Genomic DNA, 26,214 nt, shown 5'->3' with positions numbered 1-26,214 from the left:
AAATCAACCTCACCCCATCTTCAGGGCGCTAAATTACCACGTGATCTCAGCCATCCAATTAGAAGGAGCTCTAGAAAACCAGCTTCGCGTTCTCTTACGTCACGACCTTCCCATTGGCAGCCCGATAACCAATAGGACACGAGCACGGCCTCATTGAGGCGGTCCAGCCAGTCGGATGCGGGCTCTGTTTCCCAACGGACCCGGTACCAACAGCTGGAAACGCGGCGGGGAAAGGCCGTCCCGATTATAACCTAATTCCCCATCCCACGGGATACGCGGCTCTTACCGAGCCCGAGCCGCTGGTCGCCACCGGAGCTTCCGCCATCTTAGCTGTGTGGACTGCACATGCGCCAAACCCGGGGCATGATGGGATTTGTAGTTCATGGGTACGGAGAGAGGATCTTGGAAGTCTCCTGTGCCGCTGCTGCAGGTGCAGGAAAATCATCATGCACTTAACTGACTGGAGAGGAGGACAAGAATGATAAGCTATTGAGCCAATAAAGTTATCTAAATGAATGAATGGCCTGATCCCCACCAGGGTGGAAGGAAGGGGGGAAGATGTAATGGGATAATGGAAAGCACTGGTTTAAAGTTTAGATGCAATTATATTTTGTCATGGGGGATCACCTCTTGATGTTGACATTGGCAGTTCACCATCCTGGATTATGTCATGGGTCAATATTTTGAGTCTCTTTGAGAATGGCCGGGATAAAAACTGTATCTTTGAATATTCTGAAGACGTGGCTTTTCCTCCAAGCCTTCCCCTAGTCAAAATGCCACTTCGAACTCAGCCTAAGGAATGAGATAATTACCAATCTCATAACCAGTTATTTATTATTTATTTGTTGCTTTTCCGCTCTACCTTTCTTCCTGGCTACTCTAGCCCCCAAGTTCAATGCCCCTGTTTTATGTAACTTTGCTTGATTCAGCCTTCTTGTTCTTGGTTACACTTGTTTTTCCCCCAAGTTCCATGTAAACCGGCCTGATGTGAATTTCTATTCGTGAAGTCCGGTATAGAAATATATATTAAATAAATAAATAAATATTCACAGAATATCTAACCCTGTCAAAAGCTCAAGTCTATTACAATTTCTGAAACAGACGGGGCAAGCATAGCATTCCTGCAAGAGACCCACCTGGTGGCCCCCAAACATGGAAAACTTAAAAGAGCAAAGGTAGGACAGGCATAGGCTTGTGTTCTGATCCATAAGAACCTTCCTTTGCAGAAGGTCATTATGTGAATCTGGAGGGCAGTTTATATGGGCAAATGATCACATAATTTCAGGCCCAAGGTAGGACAGGCAGAATTCTGTAATAAGATGCGAGAGGTTCTTCTGGGATATGATATAACAAGGGTTTGTATGGGGGAGTTTGGATAAATCTGGATCACGGAGCTCTCAGGCTGATACCGGCAGAGGCTTATAGATCGAATGCAAATGTGGGATTTGGTGGACAAATGGAGAGAGAGGAACCCAAATTGTAGACACTATACATATTTTTCTTCGAGGTTTCAAACCTATAGCTGGACAGATTTTTTTCTTTGTAGCAATATCTTAATGTGCACCACATCTGATCACCTCTCATTTAAATCGTATGTTGACAGGAGTCAGCGGGCTTGGAGGCTTAATGTAAAAAAGATTTTAGAGATAACATGAAAGAGGCTGTGGAGGATTTAGCTGCGCTGAATTTAATCCTACTCTAAGGTGGGAATCTTTGATATGATTTCATATGCCAGTTATCAAATTAAGCAGAGCAAATTAAAACAGGCAGAGTTAGAAAAGCAAATTCAATTACTAAAGCAAAAGCATAAATTACACTGTTCTCGTAATACTTTTAAAAAATTGTGTATAGTGCGAGATGAACTTAAAGAACTGCAATGTGTTTCTCACAACAAACTTATTATGGGCAAGGTAGCAAAGCAGGCTCCTTATTGGCAGTCTGGGAGAGGTCTGCAATATCTGTCATTACAGATAGCCAGGGGACTATCGAGCAGATGCTTGACATTAATGCTTTCCGAATCCAATACAAAGCCCTGACTCTCATCCATAAAACTCTGTACAACGAGAACATAGACTGGTTCTGTGCTGCCCTGCACTTTCAGATGCCTCAAAGGAGCCTACAGTCCTCAAATACCGGCCGTCCCCCAACCCCCTCCCCAAAATCAGCACACCTGAACACAATCTGGGAGCGTGCACTATCCTTGGTGGGACCCATCCTATGGAACAATCTACCAACCGAGCTAAAAATGGAACCCAAGAAAAAACTAAAAACATGGCTTTTCCGAAAAGCCTTTGGGTGAACACAACCAGGCCTGAAGCACCACCATTCCCTCTCTCTAAAACAACCTTGTCCCCATAGTGCATCCTGTTAAGAAATGTTACACTCGCCTTTTCCCAACACTTACCTATTCTGACAAAACTGATACTACGTGACTAGATCTAATTTGAATATCTCCTTTTTATATTGTGAAGTTAATGTTACCTTCCTTTCCACCTAAGTCTACTCAAATCAATAAGGTTTGTCACACCAAATGATTCCACCTCTACCTACATTTCCACCTATGTTGTCTTTATGCACTATCCTAAGATTCTCTGTTAAGATGCCTTTGTAAGCAATCCTGATTATTTTTTTGTAAACAAATGTGATATACTAGTTCGAATGTCGGTACATAAAAATAAATAAATAAATATTTTGCCAACTTTTATCAGGCACAACCTGAACCAGAAGAACAGACGATCCTATATTTTGTGGATCCTTTAGGTTTGCCTTGTATTGAGGTAGAAGATGCAGATTGGTTATCTGCAAACATTACTTCTGATGAGGTTATGCGGGCTTTGAAAGCCCTGGTGGGTGGGAAAAGCCCGGGACCTGATGGCTATCTGTTAGAATTTTATAAAATCTTTATGGAGGACTTGGTTCCTACTTTGAGTGACTTATTTATCTATCTTAGAACCCCAGGGGCCTGTGAGGGAACCCTCACAGAGGTTTTAATTGTGCTGGTTTGCAAGGCACCCAGGGACCCATTGGAGTGTTCCTCCTATATCCCTTATTAATGCTGATTTAAAGATTTTAGCAAAAATCTTACAGAACTGCTTGGACAATGTTCTACCAACTCTGATGCATAAGGATAAAATAGGATATTTTAAAGGTAGAATTTCTACAAGGAGACTGTTTAATATATTACACTGGGCTGTGAGCTCCATGGATGCAGATGAGGCCTTTGACCGGGTGTCCTGGTTTATATGTTTGCTGTTTTATTTCTTGGATCCTTTCTCTGTATAAAAATCCTACAGCGAGGATTCTGACTAATGGTGTAGTTTCATTTCCTTTTGAAATTGGAAGAGGAACGAAACAGGGATGCCCCCTATCTCCATTATTATTCCATCTTCATTACAACCATTGGCTCAGGATATTAGAAGCTCTAAGAGAATAGAGGGGTTTACATTTATTATATTTAACTCATCTAACAAGCTCATTACCAGCATTAATGGCTCTTATAGGGAAATCTCGGGCTATTTAATTAATTATACCAAATCTGAACTGATGTTACTGGGTCTGGCGAGGAAACATCCTCCAGAGCTGAACCAATTTAAAAGATCTGGGGAAGGATTTAAATGTCTTGGCATCTGGGGCTCCAGGGACTATAGCAGACTCTATAAAGAGAACTATTTGCCAATTCTTAACAAGATCAAAGCTGACTTACGGAAGTGATCTTCCCTGACTTGGTCACTGTTGGGTGGGTAAATTTGATAAAGATGGCCATATTACCAAGGCTTGTATATCTTTATATGCACCTCCTACGTGATGTCCCAATACGGGCCTTAAAGGGAGATTTCACTAGCTTTCTTTGGAAGGAGAAGCCGCTCAGGTTAAAACAGGATGCCATGGTAAAAACTAGGGAGGCAGGAGGGTTCGGGTTGCTGCACTTCCAGTGGTACTATTGGGCATATACATTATGGTACCTGCAAATATGGATCGGCACAGTCCCACCGCAGTCGTGGCTCTCTTTAGAGGAGGAGGGAGCACGAGGATGCAGTTTGGCATCTTTGTTACAATGCCATATTCCTTCAAGACATATAGACAGATTACGTGTGAACATCCTATCATTGCACACACACTCAAAACATGGAAGTCAGTAACACACCGTGTTAAATCAATGGATGTGGCCTGGTCCTATAGAATATCTCACAATATACATTTTCACCTAATATTGAACTGTGAACTGTAGAAGGGCTAAGATTTCTAGGACAGTTATCTGAGGATGGGAAAGTTAAAACTTTTACAGAGCTGGTGGGAGAATATCAAATACCCAACAAGACTTGCTATTTAGATCTACATTTACGCAAAGGCATTAGAGATATTATTCGGGAAAATCAAGATACAGCGGATAGTAAGGGGATCGAAGGAATGTTAGGATGTAAATAAAGAGCGAGACATTTGATATCTATTTTGTATATAACTTTCAGTCAGTACTGTGTGAAAAAGAAACTTCGCAAAAACGTATTCATATATGGAACTCTGATTTAAATGTTGACCTCGATAAATAAGGATTGGAAATTGATCTGGAAGATGTCTCGGCACATCACTATATGTAATAAAGGGCAAAGACTATTGTATAAGCTATTAAATAGATTATACTGCACACTGGTGGGGTTTTTATAGCAAAGTTTAGTAACCCGAGTCAGATAGGAACGTTTTTACATATGTGGTGGAAATGTGGGGAAACAATCTTTCTGGACTGTATTTCAGACATATGTCGGCAACAGTTAGCTGTAAATATTCCTCTTTTTCTGTTGGGGAAATGGTCTAAGAGATGGGAAACGAGAGGCTGCATGCAGCATGGCTAACAGGGGCTCCTCAGTGGAAAAGGTCCCCAACCATCCTGTGTTGGGAAAGCAAAGCGGTGGATAGAACCATAATGGAGAAAGTAACGTGTATTAAAAACAGACAAACAGGAAGTGTGGCGGCCCTACTGGACACTATTCAGGGACGAGTATAACTAGATAGCCAGGGCGGATTCTGGTTAATATTATACGTTAAACAGGTGAGATTGTACAACATTTGGTGATTATACTATACAATATTTTGGTTAGATTGAATTTCCAATGTCACGCTACTGTATTGCACGATATGCTTTTGTCAAGATCAAGTGTTATCATTGCCTTGGTGTATGTTAAAAAACTTGTGGCCTGGATTGGCCTCTGTTGGAAACAGGATGCTGGGCTTGATGGACCCTTGGTCTGACCCAGTATGGCATGTTCTTATGTTGATAAATAAAGAGTTAAAAAATGTTAGTATTTAGGGTATAAGTATCTACAAGTGAGAAATTTGTTCCAATGTATCCGCCCGTGGGGCGACAGTTCAGTTCTCTGTAAACCGGTGCGATATGTACTCTATACAGGAACATCGGTATATAAAAATAAAAAATAAATAAATAAATAGGGCACCAAAAAAGTATTATCTAGAACTTGTTTATTGACTTAAAGTCACAATATATGGCAATTCTACAAGAAATAATTTAGAGTGTAACTATATTACATGTCATAGTGATGTTCAGTTTCCGAAGCTAAAATGAGACATCAGAGGACGGATATGATAGAGGTTTATAAAATCATGAGTGGGGTGGAACAGATAAATATCCTTTCAAATAGTACAAGGACCAGGGGACGCTCCATGACACTAACTAGTAGCAGATTTAAAACATTCTAAGAAAATATTTTCAGTCAGTGCACAATAAAATTGAGACATTTCTTGTCAGAGGTGAATACAAGTACAATAGCTGAGCTTAAAATATGTTTGGCCAAGCTTCTGGAGCTCATAGACTCTGGTGTCTCCGTCTCTTGCTTCTGGAAGTGAGCGGCATGGAATGGACTTCCTATTAGGATCTGCTGGGTACTTGTCACGTGGACTGGGACAGGATGCTGGGCTTAGTGGACCCTATGGCACTTCTTATGTTCCTAAACCACTCTGCGATTGCATCAACTGTCACTAGAGGGAGCTGTTTGACCAGATTATATGGCTCTGTAATATGCACTGGAACTTGTCAACCCTGGCATGAAACTCTACATTTTAAAACACAGATGCAAAGTCACAGCACTTCAGAGACATACAGTGCTCATGAGACAGCTCTGCAAAGATAGGAGCTCCACAAGTGACAGCTGCATAAAGCCAGGCAATGCTTGATGAGGCAGCTCCATGAAGTGAGGCAATACCTAATGATATAGCACCATGGCTTTGAACAGTAAGCAGTGTTCAGGATATAATAATAATTGTATATTTGTTTAATTGTTCAATCTGTTTGATGTAATTTTCTGTTCCTTGTTCTGTGTAAACCGAAGTGGTATGCACAAGTGCATGAACTCCGGTATATAAAAGCCTTTAAATAAATAAATAAATAAATCAGGTTTGAGTAACAAGTTTTGACCCAAGACTTTCATCCCTTGTTCACGTGGGAGTTTTGTTTCCATCTGAACAATATGGAGCTTCATACAGATCTGTGTGCAAGCTCCTGCCTCGTGCCCTCAAGTAACAAGTCACAGGTCCCTGCAGATGATGCTGTGACTTGTTTCTGGCAGATCCTAAACAATTTCACTCCCAGGGATAAGCGCCGGCTTTCCCAAGCCTGCCTGGCTAACATCTGGCTGTGCATTTTGCCTTCAGGGACTTGTCCAATCCTCTTTTGAACCCCACTATGTTAGTTGCCTTCATCACGTCCTCCGGCAACAGATCCCACAACTGGATTGTGCGCTGAGGGACAAAAGACTTCCTGTGATTTGCTTTAAATCTGCGGCTGCTACTTTCATGCAGCGTCAGTGGCGTTTGAGAGGGTAAAGAACCGTTCCCACTCCACTCATGATTTTATAAATCTGAATGCTATCCCTGCTCGCTGTCTCTTTCCCAAGCTAAATAGTCCTAATCTGTTTAGCCTTTCTCCATGAGGATGTGAGGAGCAGAAGGAAGCTTTGCTGTTAGTCAGGCTCCCTTTTCAAATAGAGTTGGAAACCAAAAGCAAACATTTGTTACTGATAAACTGCCAGAAAGGGCAAGGATGCTGGGTGAATACAGCTGCCAACCTCTGATAAGCTGTGCTCATCACAGCTGCTCCACCCTATCCTTATCCCCCAAAGCTTACCTTGACCTTAACCCCCACGTCAATGCTTATGCGTTTCCATGCCTGTCTCGTTTATTTCCCATTCTTCCTTCCTGTTAGGACAAATCCCATTCCTGCCTCTTCCCATCTCTACTGTGCACTTCCTAGGACAAAACTTCCCAAGTTTGACCCAGCGACCCCACCACAAGTCAAGTTTTCAGGATATCCACAATGAATATGCATGAGATTAATTTGCATAAAAAGGAGTCCCAGTAAATCTTGAAGACCCAACTGGCCGTAGGGTTACCAGGACAGGTTTGGGAAGTGTCCTAAGATGGTCACAGTAGAGGGAACAAGACTTGAGTGCTGCAATGACTGACAGGTGTTCAGGTTGAGAGGATTAGTGGAACTAATTCCATTGCTTCCGTTTTCATCCCTTTGCTGCTGCAGCACAGTGGAAGATTACAAGAAGGCTGATGTCAGTTACAAATGTCCTGACCCTCCATGGTAGAGCAGCCGAGAAATGCAGATTCAGGATCCACTTCCAGGCCAGGTTTGCTGCCTGAGAGGAAGTCCCTTGGGCCACACTGCCTGCTCCACCCTCATTAGACACAAACAGGCTGGAAGGTACACAGGGGATTTTTGGTAGCTTTGAATAAAAATAGAGATCCTTGTGCTTGTAGCTCTACATTTTTTTCAGTTTCCTGAGACAGCAAAAAACATCTGTAACCTACTTAGAGGTAGAGCAGGAAGATGTGACGGGTGCTTTTGAGAGTCTGTGCTCACAACAGAAAGTGTGAACCGCCCAGGCCCAGAGGGCACTGCAGGAACCAGCAGCTGCAGAGGAAGTGTGGTTTCAAAGGGCTAAAAATGAGAGGATTTCAGAAGGTAGGGAGCTCTTTCCTGCCATCTCCATAAGAGCATTCGCTTTGTACTTCCTATGGCTTAATCAGTACAGCAGGAAAGGGTCCCTCATGGTCCTCTTACATAGTGGGCATCAGTTGGTAGCTCCCTGCACTGAAGAGCTTACACCTGAGAGGACCATTTCTTCAGAGTGGTGCAAAGGGCAAGGGTCAGGGCAAATGGGAATTGTGACTCATTGTCAGTGCCAGCTGACATGAACTTTGCTATAAATGTTATGATATAGGAAATATGCTGTGTATGAAGTAAACCATCTTATTCTACTCTCACTACATAAGACAACTCTTAATGTAAATATTGCCCTATGTGGGTAGAAACAAGTATTTTAAATATAGACATGTAAAATTGTAAACACCAATTTGCATATCAGTGGGACTTTTCAGCGTGATGTGACTGTTTCTTTCACTGTGAGCATCACATGCTACTGGTGCAACACATGCCTCTTTAGAGTAAATGGCACATTCATTGTCTCATATAGAGACAGGGATCAAGGAGCAGGGAATAACCCAATTCTGCTTCTCCCAAATGCCCCCTAATCTCACTGTCACCTACACACTATGCACAAAGCAGCCCCTTTTCCCCTGAACACACATCTCTAGTGTCCACACATAGCAGGAGAAACTGCAGTGCAGGTGCAGCCTCCGTTAACCCTGCTGCCAGCCCTAGAGCCCAGAGCTCCCCTGGGCTGCTGTGGTTACCCGCTGCCAACAGCAGATGTTTGCAAACAGCCATCAGTCAAGCATTCAGGCATTGGGAGCAGACACCCCTCAAACCCACCCACCTAACAGAGGTAAAGACTTCAGCTTCATTCGCTATGCCCAACTCCATCCCTGCTGCACTGCTATAGACCCCTCTCTTCTGTGCTTCCCCTGGCCTTTCTTGTATTATCTTTCCCACCTCCCCTGAGAGGCCCACCACCCTTTCCGTGAAGAAATATTTCCTGAGTCTGCCCCTTAAGAGTCTTATACCATGACCACTTGATTGAGAATATTCTTTCCTCTGAAAAACGTTTGCTTCTTGTACATTACTGATATCTTTGAGCTCTTTGAATGCAGAGATGGATTTGGCACCCATAGGTGTTGTGCCATGGTGACACCCTCCTACAGCTGTACCGGCAGACTGCCCTAAAATAAATGGAAACTGGCTCCTGTTCAGTTTGGATATTTGGTACCTTTAAAATCTGGCACTCTAGGCAAAGATGGGCCCATTCGAAAGTCTCTGTCTTGGCTCCCTTCCATGTGTTACGTATCTGCACTTTAATTAAGGAGCCGTTTTGGTGCAGGATACCACTAAACAGAAAGGAGAGATTACTGGTGACAGACAAAGATATAATTGTGATTTATGTAAAATCTTTTCTATACCGTCGTTTAGTTATATACCATCACACCGTAATTGTTACCCCGCACACCTGATTGGGTCTGGTATCCTTTCACCCGTGGATTGGCTTTCTGGCCCCCAGCACCCCCTCTGTTCATTCACTGTTGCAGAGATTTTCCTCATTTCTAGCTGTTGCAGTGAAAGGCACAGAGCCATGCTGTTGTGCTTCAGCATGTTAAGGAAGGGATACCTGGAAGGCAGGGAGAAGACGAGGGACTCTCGGGAGAGGCTGCACACTTATTCTATTCCAAACTAATGGGCCGATACAGTAAAGTCCGCAGGAGAGCGCACAGGCCACTCGCCTGTACACATGATTCAATATTTAAATGAGGCCCGGCAGTAGAACAGGGCAAAAGGAGCGGCGGCTGTCAGCGGGTTTGATAGCCGACGCTCAATTTTGCCGGCGTCGGTTCTCAAGCCCGCTGACAGCCATGGGTTTGGAAACCGGACGCCGGCAAAATTGAGCGTCCGGTTTTTGACCCGACAGCCGCCAGCAGACTTCAAATTTTTATTTTTTTACTTTTCAAAACTTTCGGGACCCCCGACTTAATATCGCCATGATATTAAGTCGGAAGGTGCACAGAAAAGCACATTTTTGGGCCGATACAGTACCCACCATTGGACGTGCGTTTTCCCTTACCCCTTATTCAATAAGGGGCTGAAAACGCGTGTCCAACCCGCCGAACCCAATAGCGCCCTCAACATGCAAATGCATGTTGATGGCGCTATTAGGTATGCGCGCGATTCAGAAAATAAAATGTGCAGCCAAGCCGCACATTTTGCTTTCAGCACCAGGAAAGTGCACAGAAAAGCAGTAAAAACTGCTTTTCTGTGCACCCTCCGACTTAATATCATGGCGATATTGTCTGAGGTCCTGAAGGGTAAAAAAAGTAAAAAAAAAATTTAAAAAAAATTTGAAGTCGGCCGGCGGCTGTCGGGTCGAAAACCGGACACTCAATTTTGCCGGCGTCCGGTTTCCGAGTCCATGGCTGTCAGCGGGCTCGAGACGTTTCTACCGCCAGACCTCATTTAAATACTGAATCGCGCGCACAGGCGACTGCTCAGCTCTCCTGCGGACTTTACTGAATCGGCCCGTGTGTTTTCTGAATCACGTGGGAATACCTAATAGGGCCATCAACATGCATTTGCATGTAGAGGCGCTATTAGGTTCGGCGGGTTGGACGCGCGTTTTCGGCCCCTTACTGAATAAGGGGTAACGCTAGCGCGTCGAAAACGCACGTCCAATGGTGGGTACTGTATCAGCCCGTCTGTGAATAGGCATCCACCAGAGAGGTGACTGCATGAAGGTGTATAAAACTGATGTGTTTAAAGTGGAAGTAGCATCTGAATAAAGTCTCTCAGCAGAGGCAGCAACTTTTTTTTTTTTTTATTAAATTAATTGGTGCAAAGCCCAGGGCTCAGCAACTCGCTGCCATCTTCTCTTTGCTGGTACTAGGATGCATCTCTCGCAGGATTAACCCTGGTCTATAACTCTCTTCCCTGATCTGCCAGGAAATACTACAGCAAACGCGAAAATACCTTTCCTGGAATTCCCGCCACGCTCTCATCCTTTAAATCTCCCGCGAAAAAGAAAGCAGCACAGCTCGGCCTGGGGCGGAGCCCGCCTGCTAGCCACGACGTCACGTCCGGCCGCTCGGCTAAGCTGGGACGAGGTGAGCATTCGCTCTTGCCTGTGGGGCGCCCCGCACAAAGATGGCTGTGGCCGGGCACTTTCCGCCCCGCCCTGCGTCACTCAAGTGGGCGGGGCCTGCGCGACCCCCGCCTTCTCCTGAGCGCGGGTTTTGACGGCCCGGCCGCTCCCGGCTCAATGGAGCTGCTGTGCGCCGAGGGCCCGGCGCGGGCTCCGCGTGCCGGCCCCGACCCCCGGCTGCTGCAGGACCGGCGGGTGCTGCGGAACCTGCTGGAGCAGGAGGATCGCTACAGCCCGCGCACCACCTATTTCCAATGCGTGCAGCAGGAGATCAAGCCGTACATGCGCAGGATGCTGGCGCTGTGGATACTGGAGGTAGCGCTCTCCGGGGCAGGGGCTGGACGGGCCTGAGGGTGTCTGGGCTATTTAGAGGGCGGGACGATATTTCCCCTTCCCTGCTCTTACTGTCACATGAAATGTTTGTTCCCTTATTTGCAAAGTAACAAAAAATGAAGGCTGAAATGCAACGAGGTTTAAAGGCCTTTTGAAAGGAGCGAAAAGAATCGGGCAGATAATAAACACCTACTTTTGGTTGTCACTTGGAAATCTTTTCAAGCAAATGTTCCCTTGTATTGCTTAATTGCAAATTGCAGACGAGCAGAATTCAGCCTCCTGCCTGAAGCTGTTTTTCCTGCAGGTGTCTCTTCCCCTTCAGCAGGAGTTCGCCCTCCGGCCACTATGGCAGGACTTTGGGCTAACATCCTTGTAGTTGGATGTTAATGTCTTTTGAAGATCGTTTCTTACACTCTCTCCTCTCCCAGGTATGCGAGGATCAGAAATGTGAAGTTGAAGTCTTTCCCTTGGCTATGAACTACCTAGACCGCTACCTGTCTTCTGTGCCCACTCAAAAGCGCCATCTCCAGCTGCTGGGAGCTGTCTGCATGCTGCTGGCCTCCAAGCTGAAAGAAAGCAGCCCCCTGACTGTGAAGAGTCTCTGCGTTTACACAGGCTGCTCCTTCTGGCCACATGAGCTGCTGGTACCTCCCTTCTCTATCCTAACTCCCCTCTCAGCTATGGCCTGTGGTCCCCCCTCCCCCCAGTCCCAGACTCCTGTGGATGGATGGTCATTAATTTAGGGTCCCGGGTATTTGGGAAGGATGCCTTACAGTAGCAAGCAGCAAACTCTTCACCAGGTCTTGAGCAGTCCTCGCACAGTTGGGTTTCCTGCCACCACAGGGGCATAAGAACCTAACAAATGCCAAGTTAGATCAGACCAGGGTCCATCGAGGTCAGCATCCTATCTTTGATAGTGGCCAGTCCGCAATAGTTGATGTGTTTCTTATATCGCACTCCCAGGGTCAAGCACTGGCTTTTCCAAGACTACCTTGCTATGCACTTTTCCTTCATCAGCTTGTCTAATGCTCTTTATGAGTCCACGATGGTAGTTGCCTTGACCACATCTTCTGGCAACAGATTCCATAGGTTGATTGTCTGCAGGCCTGGGGCTACTGGGAGTGTAAACCATGCAGTTGCACAGGGCGTGCAGTGGAAGGGGCTCACCAACTGCAATAGCAAGCAACCCATGCGCTGCTGGTGGACCCCGTCCCACCGGCGACAGAAGAATAAAAGGACCCACACTGCACTCCCTCGGAAGAAGGAGCCGCTCTATGGTTCCTCCTTGTGTGCCAGCTGGCCCCGTGGTACTCAACAATCATGGTGCTAGCACTTCCTGTAGGCTCATCTCATGCGTCACAAGATGAACATAGGGGAAATGCTAATCCCGCAGGGCCGTCCAGCAGTAGTACTAGTAGGAGAAAGAGAGACCCTTGGACCTGCCTGCCTTGAGTGGCGGTTGTGAATGGCAGCTTGGGTGTGCATGTGTGTGAATGGGAACCTGCCTAGGGCAGATAGAGATGTGGCTCGGGGGTGTGTGTGTGAATGGGAACCTGCCTAGGGCAGATGGAGATGTGGCTCGGGGGGGTGTGTGTGAATGGGAACCTGCCTAGGGCAGATGGAGATGTGGCTTGGGGGGGGGGGGGTGTGTGTGTGTGTGAATGGGAACCTGCCTAGGGCAGATAGAGATGTGGCTCGGGGGTGTGTGTGTGAATGGGAACCTGCCTAGGGCAGATGGAGATGTGGCTCGGGGGTGTGTGTGTGTGAGTGAATGGGAACCTGCCTAGGGCAGATGGAGATGTGGCTCGGGGGGGGTGTGTGTGTGTGTGAATGGGAACCTGCCTAGGGCAGATAGAGATGTGGCTCGGGGGTGTGTGTGTGAATGGGAACCTGCCTAGGGCAGATGGAGATGTGGCTCGGGGGTGTGTGTGTGTGTGTGTGTGAATGGGAACCTGCCTAGGGCAGATAGAGATGTGGCTCGGGGGTGTGTGTGTGAATGGGAACCTGCCTAGGGCAGATGGAGATGTGGCTCGGGGGTGTGTGTGTGTGAGTGAATGGGAACCTGCCTAGGGCAGATGGAGATGTGGCTCGGGGGTGTGTGTGTGTGAGTGAATGGGAACCTGCCTAGGGCAGATGGAGATGTGGCTCGGGGGGGGGGGGTGTGTGTGTGTGAATGGGAACCTGCCTAGGGCAGATAGAGATGTGGCTCGGGGGTGTGTGTGTGAATGGGAACCTGCCTAGGGCAGATGGAGATGTGGCTCGGGGGTGTGTGTGTGTGTGTGAGTGAATGGGAACCTGCCTAGGGCAGATGGAGATGTGGCTCGGGGGTGTGTGTGTGTGTGTGAATGGGAACCTGCCTAGGGCAGATGGAGATGTGGCTCGGGGGTGTGTGTGTGTGTGAATGGGAACCTGCCTAGGGCAGATGGAGATGTGGCTCGGGGGTGTGTGTGTGTGTGAATGGGAACCTGCCTAGGGCAGATGGAGATGTGGCTCGGGGGTGTGTGTGTGTGAATGGGAACCTGCCTAGGGCAGATGGAGATGTGGCTCGGGGGGTGTGTGTGTGTGAGTGAATGGGAACCTGCCTAGGGCAGATGGAGATGTGGCTCGGGGGGGGGGGGGGGGGGTGTGTGTGTGTGAATGGGAACCTGCCTAGGGCAGATAGAGATGTGGCTCGGGGGTGTGTGGTGTGAATGGGAACCTGCCTAGGGCAGATGGAGATGTGGCTCGGGGGTGTGTGTGTGTGTGTGAGTGAATGGGAACCTGCCTAGGGCAGATGGAGATGTGGCTCGGGGGTGTGTGTGTGTTGTGTGAATGGGAACCTGCCTAGGGCAGATGGAGATGTGGCTCGGGGGTGTGTGTGTGTGTGAATGGGAACCTGCCTAGGGCAGATGGAGATGTGGCTCGGGGGTGTGTGTGTGTGTGAATGGGAACCTGCCTAGGGCAGATGGAGATGTGGCTCGGGGGTGTGTGTGTGTGAATGGGAACCTGCCTAGGGCAGATGGAGATGTGGCTCGGGGGGGGGGGTGTGTGTGAATGGGAACCTGCCTAGGGCAGATGGAGATGTGGCTCGGGGGGGGGGGGGGTGTGAATGGGAACCTGCCTAGGGCAGATGGAGATGTGGCTCGGGGGGGGGGGGTGTGTGTGAATGGGAACCTGCCTAGGGAAGATGGAGATGTGGCTCGGGGGGGGGGGGGGGGGGGGTGTGTGAATGGGAACCTGCCTAGGGCAGATGGAGATGTGGCTCGGGGGTGTGTGTGTGTGTGAATGGGAACCTGCCTAGGGCAGATGGAGATGTGGCTCGGGGGTGTGTGTGTGTGTGAATGGGAACCTGCCTAGGGCAGATGGAGATGTGGCTCGGGGGGTGTGTGTGTGTGTGAATGGGAACCTGCCTAGGGCAGATAGAGGTGTGTGTTTGTGTGAATGGGAACCTGCCTAGGGCAGATAGAGGTGTGTGTGTGTGTGAATGGGAACCTGCCTAGGGCAGATGGAGATGTGGCTCGGGGGGGTGTGTGTGTGTGAATGGGAACCTGCCTAGGGCAGATAGAGATGTGGCTTGGGGGTGTGTGTGTGTGTGAATGGGAACCTGCCTAGGGCAGATGGAGATGTGGCTCAGGGGGGGGGGGTGTGTGTGAATGGGAACCTGCCTAGGGCAGATGGAGATGTGGCTCGGGGGGTGTGTGTGTGTGAATGGGAACCTGCCTAGGGCAGATAGAGATGTGGCTTGGGGGTGTGTGTGTGTGTGAATGGGAACCTGCCTAGGGCAGATGGAGATGTGGCTCAGGGGGGGGGGTGTGTGTGAATGGGAACTTGCCTAGGGCAGATGGAGATGTGGCTCGGGGGGGGTGTGTGTGTGTGAATGGGAACCTGCCTAGGGCAGATGGAGATGTGGCTCGGGGGTGTGTCTGTGTGAATGGGAACCTGCCTAGGGCAGATGGAGATGTGGCTCGGGGGGGTGTGTGTGAGTGAATGGGAACCTGCCTAGGGCAGATGGAGATGTGGCTCGGGGGGGTGTGTGTGAATGGGAACCTGCCTAGGGCAGATGGAGATGTGGCTCGGGGGGGGGGGTGTGTGTGAATGGGAACTTGCCTAGGGCAGATGGAGATGTGGCTCGGGGGGGGTGTGTGTGAATGGGAACTTGCCTAGGGCAGATGGAGATGTGGCTCGGGGGGGGGGGTGTGTGTGTGTGAATGGGAACCTGCCTAGGGCAGATGGAGATGTGGCTCGGGGGGGTGTGTGTGAGTGAATGGGAACCTGCCTAGGGCAGATGGAGATGTGGCTCGGGGGGGGTGTGTGTGAATGGGAACCTGCCTAGGGCAGATGGAGATGTGGCTCGGGGGGGGGTGTGTGTGTGTGTGAATGGGAACCTGCCTAGGGCAGATAGAGGTGTGTGTGTGTGTAAATGGGAGCCTGCTCGGGGAGGATGTAGGTTTGTGTGTGAATAGAACAATGCCTTAGGAGAGGGGTGAAAAATTTGTGCCACCCTCATTAATCTACAACACACACAGGGTGACTGGAAATCAAAAGTTTTCAGGTATGGGAAGCAGTTTTTTTCCCCCTTGATGTAATTATTGGGGGGTCGATGTGTCTGTCTTTTTTAAATATTTTATTGCTGTTTGCAAATTTTTAAAACATATTATGAGTACTTAATAATTGGATGTTACAGTATTCTACTTTTCATGTGTTTGGCAATATTCTTTTTATTAGGCTGGGTTATTGTTCGATTTATAGTTCTTGATTTTATTGTTTGATGATTTATGAGGGCTGATGATGTTTCTGTTTTTCCATTGCTTCATTGCATACAGAGTCTGGCTTATTGCAATTTCCAGTACAGTTTCTACACATTTCTATTTCTATTTTATGGTCTCTTTATTCTGTATTTTGTGTGAATTTGTCAGTGTTCTTCATGTGTGAGCGAGGTGATGTATTCTGCTAGTGCGTAGTTTCTGTGTACAGTTTGTTGGGCTTTAGGGCCTGGTATAATATTTGATTTTTCTTAGATAGGGTTGTTCCTGTTTGAGTGCATGCAGTTAATACTGATTTGGTATGGAAATGTTACTAAACCCACACCTAAGATGCGTTACAATAGGCCTCATGTTATATGGGTTCCTAAGGGCCTTTTTTTTCCAGGGTTTCCTGGTGGCACCACAGCAGTGCCTGTTTTTCTGTACAACAAACTGGGGGTGGCTACAGGGCCCAGCTGGCACCAATTTTATGTTCTGGTAAGTGGGGAAGGAGCACATGGGGATCATTCCAGAACTATTTAGAAATTTTGGATCTGTGGCTCGGGAACATATGTTTTGGGGGGTGGGGCTGTCGACTTTGATTGCCGGAGAGAGCAAGTCTTTTTTGGCAGTCAAAGGGTGCCTGGACAGAGCATGGCTCACTGGGTCATGTACAGTGTCAGTGAGACTTTCTCTGTCTCCATCTGCTGGCAGGGAGGCAAAACCCAGGAGTCTGGAGTTATCTGGGTACCTACAGGAAACTGCTGGAGACAGAGAAATACTGAGGGACTGCAGGTGGCAGACTGGGTTATGTACAGTGTCAGTGAGACTCTCTCTGTCTCCATCTGCTGGCAGGGAGGCAAAACCCAGGAGTCTGGACTGATCTGGGTACATACAGGGAACTGCTGGAGACAGAGAAATACTGAGGGACTGCAGGTGACTCACTGGGTTATGTACAGTGTCAGTGAGACTCTCTCTGTCTCCATCTGCTGGCAGGGAGGCAAAACCCAGGAGTCTGGACTGATCTGGGTACTTAGTCTCGCAAGGTCCTTCTGTGGTTCCTCATAATCCGTCGATGTTTTAACAACTCAGAAGAATTTTGTGACATCTGCAGCTTGGCCCACCTCCCTCATTCCTTTCTCCAGATAATTTATGGATTTGTTAAACTGCACAGGACCCAGTGGAGGGAGCAGGGATGCTTCAAGGCCTGAGGCACGGGATGAGAGGGCAGCCCCCGCCCCGGCCCAGCCTGCGCTGCTGTCTGTGTCCCTGCTCCATGCTGCCGGCCTGGCCTCTGGTGGCAGTGACCCTCCTCCTTGCCGGGGTCAGCAGGGTGAGGCAGATGCTACAGTGCTGTTCTGAGAGGGGCATTTTTTGCCTCCTCACCCTGCCTCATTATAGAATCGCCCCTGCTTGCGACACTTCCCTCATGTGGAAAGCTGAGCCTTCACTTACTCCTACCCTCTGTTACTGCCTCTGATTTACTGACCTCCCACTCTGGGACGTTGGCAGGTGCCGGCTCATCTTTCATCTCGTAAATCGGTACGGCTGCCCTGTCTTAGAAACCCCCCCCCCCCCCTTAAATCACATCTGCGCCTGTGAGCAGCAGCGCGGCTGTGCCCAGGCTGCCGGGGTCCTCACCACTGCCTTGCGCAGGGAGCGAGGACGGGCTTCTCTCTCTCCTGTGCTGCTGGGGAGGGTCGGCCCTGCCTCGCTCTTGCTAATCCACCTCTGTTCTTTGCTAGGAGTGGGAGGTTCTGGTCCTCGGGAAGCTGAAGTGGGACCTTGCAGCCGTGGTATCGCACGACTTCCTGGAGCACATCATTCAGTACCTCTCCCTCCTGAGGCACGAGAGGGAGCTGGTGAAGAAACACGCAGAGTCCTTTATCACACTCTGCACCGTAGGTATGGCCGTGCAGCCTGCCCCACCTTCCTGTCCAGCAGCACCGGGCTGTAGTTCCTGGCCAGCGCCATCCTAGTCTTTCTGCCTGCGTCTGCTGACCCTTCTAGCCCTCTTCCTACCCTGCCTCACTGCTTCTGATGCCCCATCTTCTGGCTTTTCAGCTTCCTGCCTGCACTGTCCTGTGCCTGATATTTCACTGAGGGGAAGAGAGCAGGCATTGCTGGGAACATCAGCTGAGGCTACAGCACTCCCTCCATGGCAGCCCTGCACCTAGCAGCCCTTCCTCTGCTGTGGGGGTCCTCTCCCTCCCCCCATCGATGCTGCCTGTACTGACATCTCCTGCACCCTTTCTTGCTCCATGCAGATTTCACCTTCAGCATCTACCCTCCATCCATGATTGCCACAGGCAGCATTGGGGCAGCTATGCAAGGCCTGCGGATCCTGGCAAAACCCAGGACGGGTGCGACGCTTCCAGAGCTGCTGGCAGGAATAACTGGCACCGAGGTGGTGAGTGTTACAGAGTGGTAAGAGGGTGGGAGAAGCCCGCGCGCAGAGACTCCTCAGTGCTTCACTCTCACGCATCCCACGCTCACTGCCTCCCTGCAGAGTCCTCCTCAGTGACGCTCACTGCCTCCCTGCAGAGTCCTCCTCGGTGCTTCAGTCTCACACTCACTGCCCTCCCTGCCGAGTCCTCCTCGGTGCTTCAGTCTCACGCTCACTGCCCTCCCTGCCGAGTCCTCCTCGGTGCTTCAGTCTCACGCTCACTGCCGCCCTGCCGAGTCCTCCTCGGTGCTTCAGTCTCACGCTCACTGCCCTCCCTGCCGAGTCCTCCTCGGTGCTTCAGTCTCACGCTCACTGCCCTCCCAGCCGAGTCCTCCTCGGTGCTTCAGTCTCACACTCACTGCCCTCCCTGCCGAGTCCTCCTCGGTGCTTCAGTCTCAAGCATCCCACACTCACTGCCCTCCCTGCCGAGTCCTCCTCGGTGCTTCAGTCTCACGCTCACTGCCCTCCCTGCCGAGTCCTCCTCGGTGCTTCAGTCTCACGCTCACTGCCCTCCCTGCCGAGTCCTCCTCGGTGCTTCAGTCTCACGCTCACTGCCCTCCCTGCCGAGTCCTCCTCGGTGCTTCAGTCTCACGCTCACTGCCCTCCCTGCCGAGTCCTCCTCGGTGCTTCAGTCTCACGCTCACTGCCGCCCTGCCGAGTCCTCCTCGGTGCTTCAGTCTCACGCTCACTGCCCTCCCTGCCGAGTCCTCCTCGGTGCTTCAGTCTCACGCTCACTGCCCTCCCTGCCGAGTCCTCCTCGGTGCTTCAGTCTCACGCTCACTGCCGCCCTGCCGAGTCCTCCTCGGTGCTTTAGTCTCACGCTCACTGCCCTCCCTGCCGAGTCCTCCTCGGTGCTTCAGTCTCACGCTCACTGCCCTCCCTGCCGAGTCCTCCTCGGTGCTTCAGTCTCAAGCATCCCACACTCACTGCCCTCCCTGCCGAGTCCTCCTTGGTGCTTCAGTCTCACGCTCACTGCCCTCCCTGCCGAGTCCTCCTCGGTGCTTCAGTCTCACGCTCACTGCCCTCCCTGCCGAGTCCTCCTCGGTGCTTCAGTCTCACGCTCACTGCCCTCCCTGCCGAGTCCTCCTCGGTGCTTCAGTCCCACGCTCACTGCCCTCCCTGCCGAGTCCTCCTCGGTGCTTCAGTCTCACGCTCACTGCCCTCCCTGCCGAGTCCTCCTCGGTGCTTCAGTCTCACGCTCACTGCCCTCCCTGCCGAGTCCTCCTCGGTGCTTCAGTCTCACGCTCACTGCCGCCCTGCCGAGTCCTCCTCGGTGCTTCAGTCTCACGCTCACTGCCCTCCCTGCCGAGTCCTCCTCGGTGCTTCAGTCTCACGCTCACTGCCCTCCCTGCCGAGTCCTCCTCGGTGCTTCAGTCTCACGCTCACTGCCCTCCCTGCCGAGTCCTCCTCGGTGCTTCAGTCTCACGCTCACTGCCCTCCCTGCCGAGTCCTCCTCGGTGCTTCAGTCTCAAGCATCCCACACTCACTGCCCTCCCTGCCGAGTCCTCCTCAGTGCTTCAGTCTCACGCTCACTGCCCTCCCTGCCGAGTCCTCCTCGGTGCTTCAGTCTCACGCTCACTGCCCTCCCTGCCGAGTCCTCCTCGGTGCTTCAGTCTCACGCTCACTGCCCTCCCTGCCGAGTCCTCCTCGGTGCTTCAGTCCCACGCTCACTGCCCTCCCTGCCGAGTCCTCCTCGGTGCTTCAGTCCCACGCTCACTGCCCTCCCTGCCGAGTCCTCCTCGGTGCTTCAGTCTCACACTCACTGCCCTCCCTGCCGAGTCCTCCTCGGTTGCTTCAGTCTCAAGCATCCCACACTCACTGCCCTCCCTGCCGAGTCCTCCTCGGTGCTTCAGTCTCACGCTCACTGCCCTCCCTGCCGAGTCCTCCTCGGTGCTTCAGTCCCACGCTCACTGCCCTCCCTGCCGAGTCCTCCTCGGTGCTTCAGTCTCACGCTCACTGCCCTCCCTGCCGAGTCCTCCTCGGTGCTTCAGTCTCACGCTCACTGCCCTCCCTGCCGAGTCCTCCTCGGTGCTTCAGTCTCACGCTCACTGCCCTCCCTGCCGAGTCCTCCTCAGTGCTTCAGTCTCACGAGTCCCATGCTCACTGCCGAGTCGTCCGCATGGTTTGTCTGGGTGAAAGGTGGGAACTGGTGGGAGATACGATAGAGGCCTATAAACATAAGAACCTGCCATGCTGGGTCAGAGCAAGGGTCCATCAAGCCCAGCATCCTGTTTCCAACAGAGGCCAATCCAGGCCATAAGAACCTGGCAAGTACCCAAACACTAAGAAGATCCCATGCTACTGATGCAATTAATAGCAGTGGCTATTCCCTAAGTAAACTTGATTAATAGCAGGTAATGGACTTCTCCTCCAAGAACTTATCCAAACCTTTTTTGAACCCAGCTACACTAACTGCACTAACCACATCCTCTGGCAACAAATTCCAGAGTTTAATTGTGCGTTGAGTGAAAATGAAATTTCTCCGATTAGTCTTAAATGTGCCCCATGCTAACTTCATGGAGTGCCCCCTAGTCTTTCTATTATTCGAAAGTGTAAATAACCGATTCACATCTACCCGTTCTAGACCTCTCATGATTTTAAACACCTCTATCATATCCCCCCTCAGCCGTCTCTTCTCCAAGCTGAAAAGTCCTAACCTCTTTAGTCTTTCCTCATAGGGGAGCTGTTCCATTCCCCTTATCATTTTGGTAGCCCTTCTCTGTACCTTCTCCATCACAATTATATCTTTTTTGAGATGCGGCGACCAGAATTGTACACAGTATTCAAGGTGCGGTCTCACCATGGAGCGATACAGAGGCATTATGACATTTTCCGTTTTATTCACCATTCCCTTCCTAATAATTCCTAACATTATTTTTGCTTTTTTGACTGCCGCAGCACACTGAGCCGACAATTTCAATGTGTTATCCACTATGATGCCTAGATCTCTTTCTTGGGTTGTAGCTCCTAATATGGAACCTAACATTGTGAAACTATAGCATGGGTTATTTTTCCCTATATGCATCACCTTGCACTTATCCACATTAAATTTCATTTGCCATTTGGATGCCCAATTTTCCAGTCTCACAAGCTCTTCCTCCAATTTATCACAATCTGCTTGTGATTTAACTACTCTGAATAATTTTGTATCATCCGCAAATTTTATAACCTCCCTCGTCATATGCCTTTCCAGATCATTTATAAATATATTGAAAAGTAAGGGTCCCAATACAGATCCCTGAGGCACTCCACTGTCCACTCCCTTCCACTGAGAAAATTGACCATTTAATCCTACTCTCTGTTTCCTGTCTTTTAACCAGTTTGTAATCCACGAAAGGACATCGCCACCTATCCCATGACTTTAGTTTTCTTAGAAGCCTCTCATGAGTGGAGTGGAACGAATAAACATTAATCAGTTGTTTACTCTTTCAAAAGTACAAAGAGCAGGGGCCACACAATGAAATTACTCGGTGATACATTTAAAACTAATAAGAAAATATTTTTTTACACAATGCATAATTAAGCTCTGGCATTCATTGCCAGAGGATGAGGTGAAAGCTATTAGTATAGCTGGGTTTAAAAATGGTTTGGACAAGTTCCTGGAGAAAAAGTCCATAAAGCATTATTAAGTTTGATGGGCAGATATTGACTGCTTATTCTTGGGATAAGCAGCTTGGAATCGCTCTCCCCCTTGGGATCCTGCCAGGTACTTGTGACTTGGATTGCCCACTACTGGAAACAGGATGCTGGGCTTGATGGACCCTCAGCCTGAGCCAGTATGGTCACTGGAAGCAGAGGGGGAATGAATTGCTATCTTTATAAACCACAGCCTGTCTTATTTTCTAAGAACTAGTTCTAACCTTTTGGCTGAAACTCAGAGATACAATGCAGCAGCTGTGGCTCTTTTGTCCAGTCCCTGCCACAAGTAGCCTTCAATAACTTTGCACAAAATATGTGGCGCCATCTGCACTACATTCAGTACAAATCCCACTGCGTCCCTCCCCTCGGCACATTAACGGCAGGAGACAGGCGGCCTGGAGGGCCTTGCCTCATTGTACTTCCTTTCTCCCATAGCAACTTGTGATTGCCTGTCAGGAAAAGATTGAAGCTGCTCTATCAGAAAACCTGAGTCAAGCATCCCAGCCCCAGCGGCAGGTCCTGGCCTGCAAAGCTGCGGGCTGCCAGACGGATCACAAACTCACGTTTCCGAACACACCAAGCGACGTGGCGGACGTCAGCCTGTGATGCCTGGGACAGAGGCAGCAGCGTTTGCGTGGTGCAGGGAGCGAGGAAGCCATAAGGCCTGCTCTTGCCTCAGGGGGACGGATAGGTGGTTGATTCTGCTGTACACTGACTTGTTTCCTGTATCCTCTACAGCTTTCTTAGGGTGGCCCCGATGCTTATTGCAGTGGAAGCAGCGGCAGGTTGCCTGTGTTACACTGCACATCCCAGCCACTCACTGTCACGAGGTCACCGCTGGCATTGATGTCTTTGGCTACAGGGCCACCTGCTTGGAACGGAGAGCAGCAGGGACTGCGCGGCCCTTGCTCCCGGATGAAGTTTCCCACAGGCTGCTGCTGTTTTCTGAGCCTCAGTAATGATCGCTGATCACTGGGGGAGGGCTCTGGGCCCCTCAGCGGCGCAATACGCCTCGCGCCCGCTGAACTTTCATCCGGTATTTCATGGGCTGGTGGTGGTGGTGGTGCTGATATATTCTCGCTCTTATTTTAGAAGAGACAGGAAAATTAATTCTCTCGCTCTTTCTTTCCTGGAGCACAGGGGCTCAGCCGGGCAGCAGCGGTGGGGAGCGGTCGCATCCCCCCAGCTTCCTTGGTGCTGTGGCACACAGGGGGTCCAGCTGAGCTGGGGGAGGAGTGTAAAGCTTGGGTTCTTTCCATGTAACATACAGAAGGGGGATAGGACCTCCAGGAAGCAGGGTGGAGTGGAATTGCTTCCAGTGTCCTGTATCTTGAATAAATGTTTCTGGAAACAAATCTTGCGTTTTGATGCCCTTTGCATGCAGAGAAAAAGGCCAAGAAGCAGGAGTGTAGTGGAGGAAACCGGGCAGGGGGTGGTCCCAGGAAGTACAGGTACCTGTGCGTCTGCCATGGCTCGCAGGGCCCATCCCCCACGCTGCTCCCGGGGGCTGGATTTCTACCTTTCTACAGGGCTTTATTTCTCAAATTCTCTTATCTGCCCTTGAGCTGGGGGTGGGATGGAAGAGCTGCTGCCTCCTACTCCTGGCCCCGGCTCTGACTTTCTGCACTTCAGGCATTTGGCAGGGTTCTTGGATGTTACAGAAAAGAGAAAGTCAGTAAGAAAGAGAAACTGCCACTGATGTTCTCCGTTTAGAGTAAACACTGGAAAATAAAAGAACTGAACAGAAAGAAGCCAAGGTCATGCAGAAGAGCAGCGGGCCCAGGGTTTCATCAGACAGTGCCTGCTACTGCCACCCAGGCTCTCCCAGCCCGTCCGCACCAGGGCAGGACGCGGCAGCACCCGAGGGCTCTCCCCATCCCGTCCGCACCAGGGCAGGACGCGGCAGCACCCGAGGGCTCTCCCCAGCCCGTCCGCACCAGGGCAGGACGCGGCAGCACCCGAGGGCTCTCCCCAGCCCGTCCGCACCAGGGCAGGACGCGGCAGCACCCGAGGGCTCCCCCCAGCCCGTCCGCACCAGGGCAGGACGCGGCAGCACCCGAGGGCTCTCCCCAGCCCGTCCGCACCAGGGCAGGACGCGCGGCAGCACCCGAGGGCTCTCCCCAGCCCGTCCGCACCAGGGCAGGACGCGGCAGCAACCCCGAGGGCTCTCCCCAGCCCGTCCGCACCAGGGCAGGACGCGGCAGCACCCGAGGGCTCTCCCCAGCCCGTCCGCACCAGGGCAGGACGCGGCAGCACCCGAGGGCTCTCCCCAGCCCGTCCGCACCAGGGCAGGACGCGGCAGCTCCCGAGGGCTCTCCCCATCCCGTCCGCACCAGGGCAGGATGCGGCAGCACCCGAGGGCTCTCCCAGCCCCGTCCGCACCAGGGCAGGATGCGGCAGCACACGAGGCTCTCCCCATCCCGTCCGCACCAGGGCAGGATGCGGCAGCACCCGAGGGCTCTCCCAGCCCCGTCCGCACAGGGCAGGATGCGGCAGCACCCGAGGGCTCTCCCCATCCCGTCCGCACCAGGGCAGGATGCGGCAGCACCCGAGGGCTCTCCCCATCCCGTCCGCACCAGGGCAGGATGCGGCAGCACCCGAGGGCTCTCCCCATCCCGTCCGCACCAGGGCAGGATGCGGCAGCACCCGAGGGCTCTCCCCAGCCCGTCCGCACCAGGGCAGGATGCGGCAGCAACCCGAGGGCTCTCCCCAGCCCGTCCGCACCAGGGCAGGATGCGGCAGCACCCGAGGGCTCTCCCCATCCCGTCCGCACCAGGGCAGGATGCGGCAGCACCCGAGGGCTCTCCCAGCCCCGTCCGCACCAGGGCAGGATGCGGCAGCACCCGAGGGCTCTCCCCATCCCGTCCGCACCAGGGCAGGATGCGGCAGCACCCGAGGGCTCTCCCCGCCCCGTCCGCACCAGGGCAGGATGCGGCAGCACCCGAGGGCTCTCCCCATCCCGTCCGCACCAGGGCAGGATGCGGCAGCTCCCGAGGGCTCTCCCAGCCCCGTCCGCACCAGGGCAGGATGCGGCAGCACCCGAGGGCTCTCCCAGCCCGTCCGCACCAGGGCAGGATGCGGCAGCACCCGAGGGCTCTCCCAGCCCCGTCCGCACCAGGGCAGGATGCAGCAGCAGCACCCGAGGGCTCTCCCCATCCCGTCCGCACCAGGGCAGGATGCAGCAGCAGCACCCGAGGGCTCTCCCCATCCCGTCCGCACCAGGGCAGGATGCAGCAGCAGCACCCGAGGGCTCTCCTGCCCCGTCCGCACCAGGGCAGGATGCAGCAGCAGCACCCGAGGGCTCTCCCGCCCCAGGGCAAGATGCAGCAGCACCCGAGGGCTCTCTCTCTCTGCCCAGGGCCCAGCTGATCCCCTCGTGTCAGCTCTAGGCCTCCTCTGTCCTTAGCAGAGCCCTTCTTGGTTTCTGGCCCAGTCTCTTTGCCTCGCGCTTCAGCCCCGGGAGCCCGTGCCGTACACCCAGCCTTTTCTCTGAAGAAACATTTCCAGGTGGCTCTTGAGTTTACACCTTTGAAGCCTCCTCATGCAAGGGTAGGCAACCATTTTGGTGGGCGATAACTCCAGGACTGAAGTGCCATAAGCTGGGCAGGAGCCTGATCCACCAGATTGCTTTCACACTACTCAAATATTTTAACTGACATTCATTTTCAGTTAAAACATTCAAGAGTTGTGTAAAAATGATTGAAGTTGTTTTTCATCATGTAAAAACAAAAATTCCTCTTCATCCAGGCAGGCCAGGCCATGGCACACCAACCAGCAGCTGGAGACGTATTCTCTGTCTCCAGCAGCTGGAGACGGAGCTGACCAGACTGGCAGCTCTCACTCCCATACACTCCTGCAGCGCCAGCCTGCCCGTATTCTCTGTCTCCAGCAGCTGGAGACGGAGCTGACCAGACTGGCAGCTCTCACTCCCATACACTCCTGCACCGCCAGCCTGCCCGTATTCTCTGTCTCCAGC

The 26,214-nt window shown here is 51.4% G+C and overlaps 4 protein-coding genes across 8 annotated transcripts in view; 2 read left to right on the top strand and 2 right to left on the bottom strand.

Moving 5' to 3' along the window:
- LOC115073877 (acidic mammalian chitinase-like) overlaps nt 1-323 on the bottom strand; it is a 42,200-nt gene extending 41,877 nt beyond the window's left edge. The window contains exon 1 of the mRNA XM_029572794.1: nt 287-323. The gene's annotated coding sequence lies outside the window, so the exon portion shown is untranslated. The remainder of the gene's footprint in view (nt 1-286) is intronic.
- Nucleotides 1-11,772, bottom strand: part of TAF8 (TATA-box binding protein associated factor 8) — a 28,104-nt gene extending 16,332 nt beyond the window's left edge. Inside the window, exons 1-2 of one of the 5 annotated variants that reach the window (XM_029572797.1) lie at nt 10,928-11,037; nt 9,183-9,300 (exon numbers count right to left, since the gene is read on the bottom strand). In XM_029572797.1, coding sequence (XP_029428657.1) covers nt 9,183-9,300; nt 10,928-10,956 — 147 coding nt within the window. In that variant the 5' untranslated portion in view covers nt 10,957-11,037. Of the gene's footprint in view, nt 1-37; nt 55-286; nt 424-9,182; nt 9,301-10,927; nt 11,038-11,625 lie in introns of those variants that run through there. The other 4 variants (XM_029572795.1, XM_029572800.1, XM_029572798.1 and 1 more) reach the window with 4 other exon arrangements.
- On the top strand, nt 11,162-23,611 carry LOC115073879 (G1/S-specific cyclin-D3-like). Its single transcript, XM_029572803.1, has 5 exons — nt 11,162-11,414; nt 11,861-12,076; nt 17,899-18,058; nt 18,421-18,563; nt 22,674-23,611. The coding sequence occupies exons 1-5, from the start codon at nt 11,217-11,219 to the stop codon at nt 22,842-22,844; spliced, it is 888 nt and encodes a 295-aa protein (XP_029428663.1). The 5' UTR covers nt 11,162-11,216; the 3' UTR covers nt 22,845-23,611.
- A 387-nt stretch (nt 23,612-23,998) lies between these two features.
- Nucleotides 23,999-25,627, top strand: LOC115074232 (translation initiation factor IF-2-like). The gene has a single exon (XM_029573521.1). It carries the CDS (start codon nt 23,999-24,001, stop codon nt 25,625-25,627), a length of 1,629 nt encoding a protein of 542 aa, XP_029429381.1.
- The last annotated feature ends 587 nt before the right edge of the window (nt 25,628-26,214 follow it).

The sequence above is a fragment of the Rhinatrema bivittatum genome, chromosome 12 (assembly GCF_901001135.1).
Source record: "Rhinatrema bivittatum chromosome 12, aRhiBiv1.1, whole genome shotgun sequence".
Classification (NCBI taxonomy): domain Eukaryota; kingdom Metazoa; phylum Chordata; class Amphibia; order Gymnophiona; family Rhinatrematidae; genus Rhinatrema; species Rhinatrema bivittatum.
This window is presented reverse-complemented; position numbering and strand designations above follow the sequence as displayed.

Excerpts from the sequence above, each read along its gene's own strand:
- LOC115073879 (XM_029572803.1), top strand. The coding sequence starts at position 11,217 with ATGGAGCTGCTGTGCGCCGAGGGCCCGGCGCGGGCTCCGCGTGCCGGC. Across the intron at positions 18,059-18,420 it reads TATCACACTCTGCACCGTAG|ATTTCACCTTCAGCATCTAC; the intron begins GTATGGCCGTGC and ends TGCTCCATGCAG. Across the intron at positions 18,564-22,673 it reads GAATAACTGGCACCGAGGTG|CAACTTGTGATTGCCTGTCA; the intron begins GTGAGTGTTACA and ends TTTCTCCCATAG.
- LOC115074232 (XM_029573521.1), top strand. The coding sequence starts at position 23,999 with ATGCAGAAGAGCAGCGGGCCCAGGGTTTCATCAGACAGTGCCTGCTAC.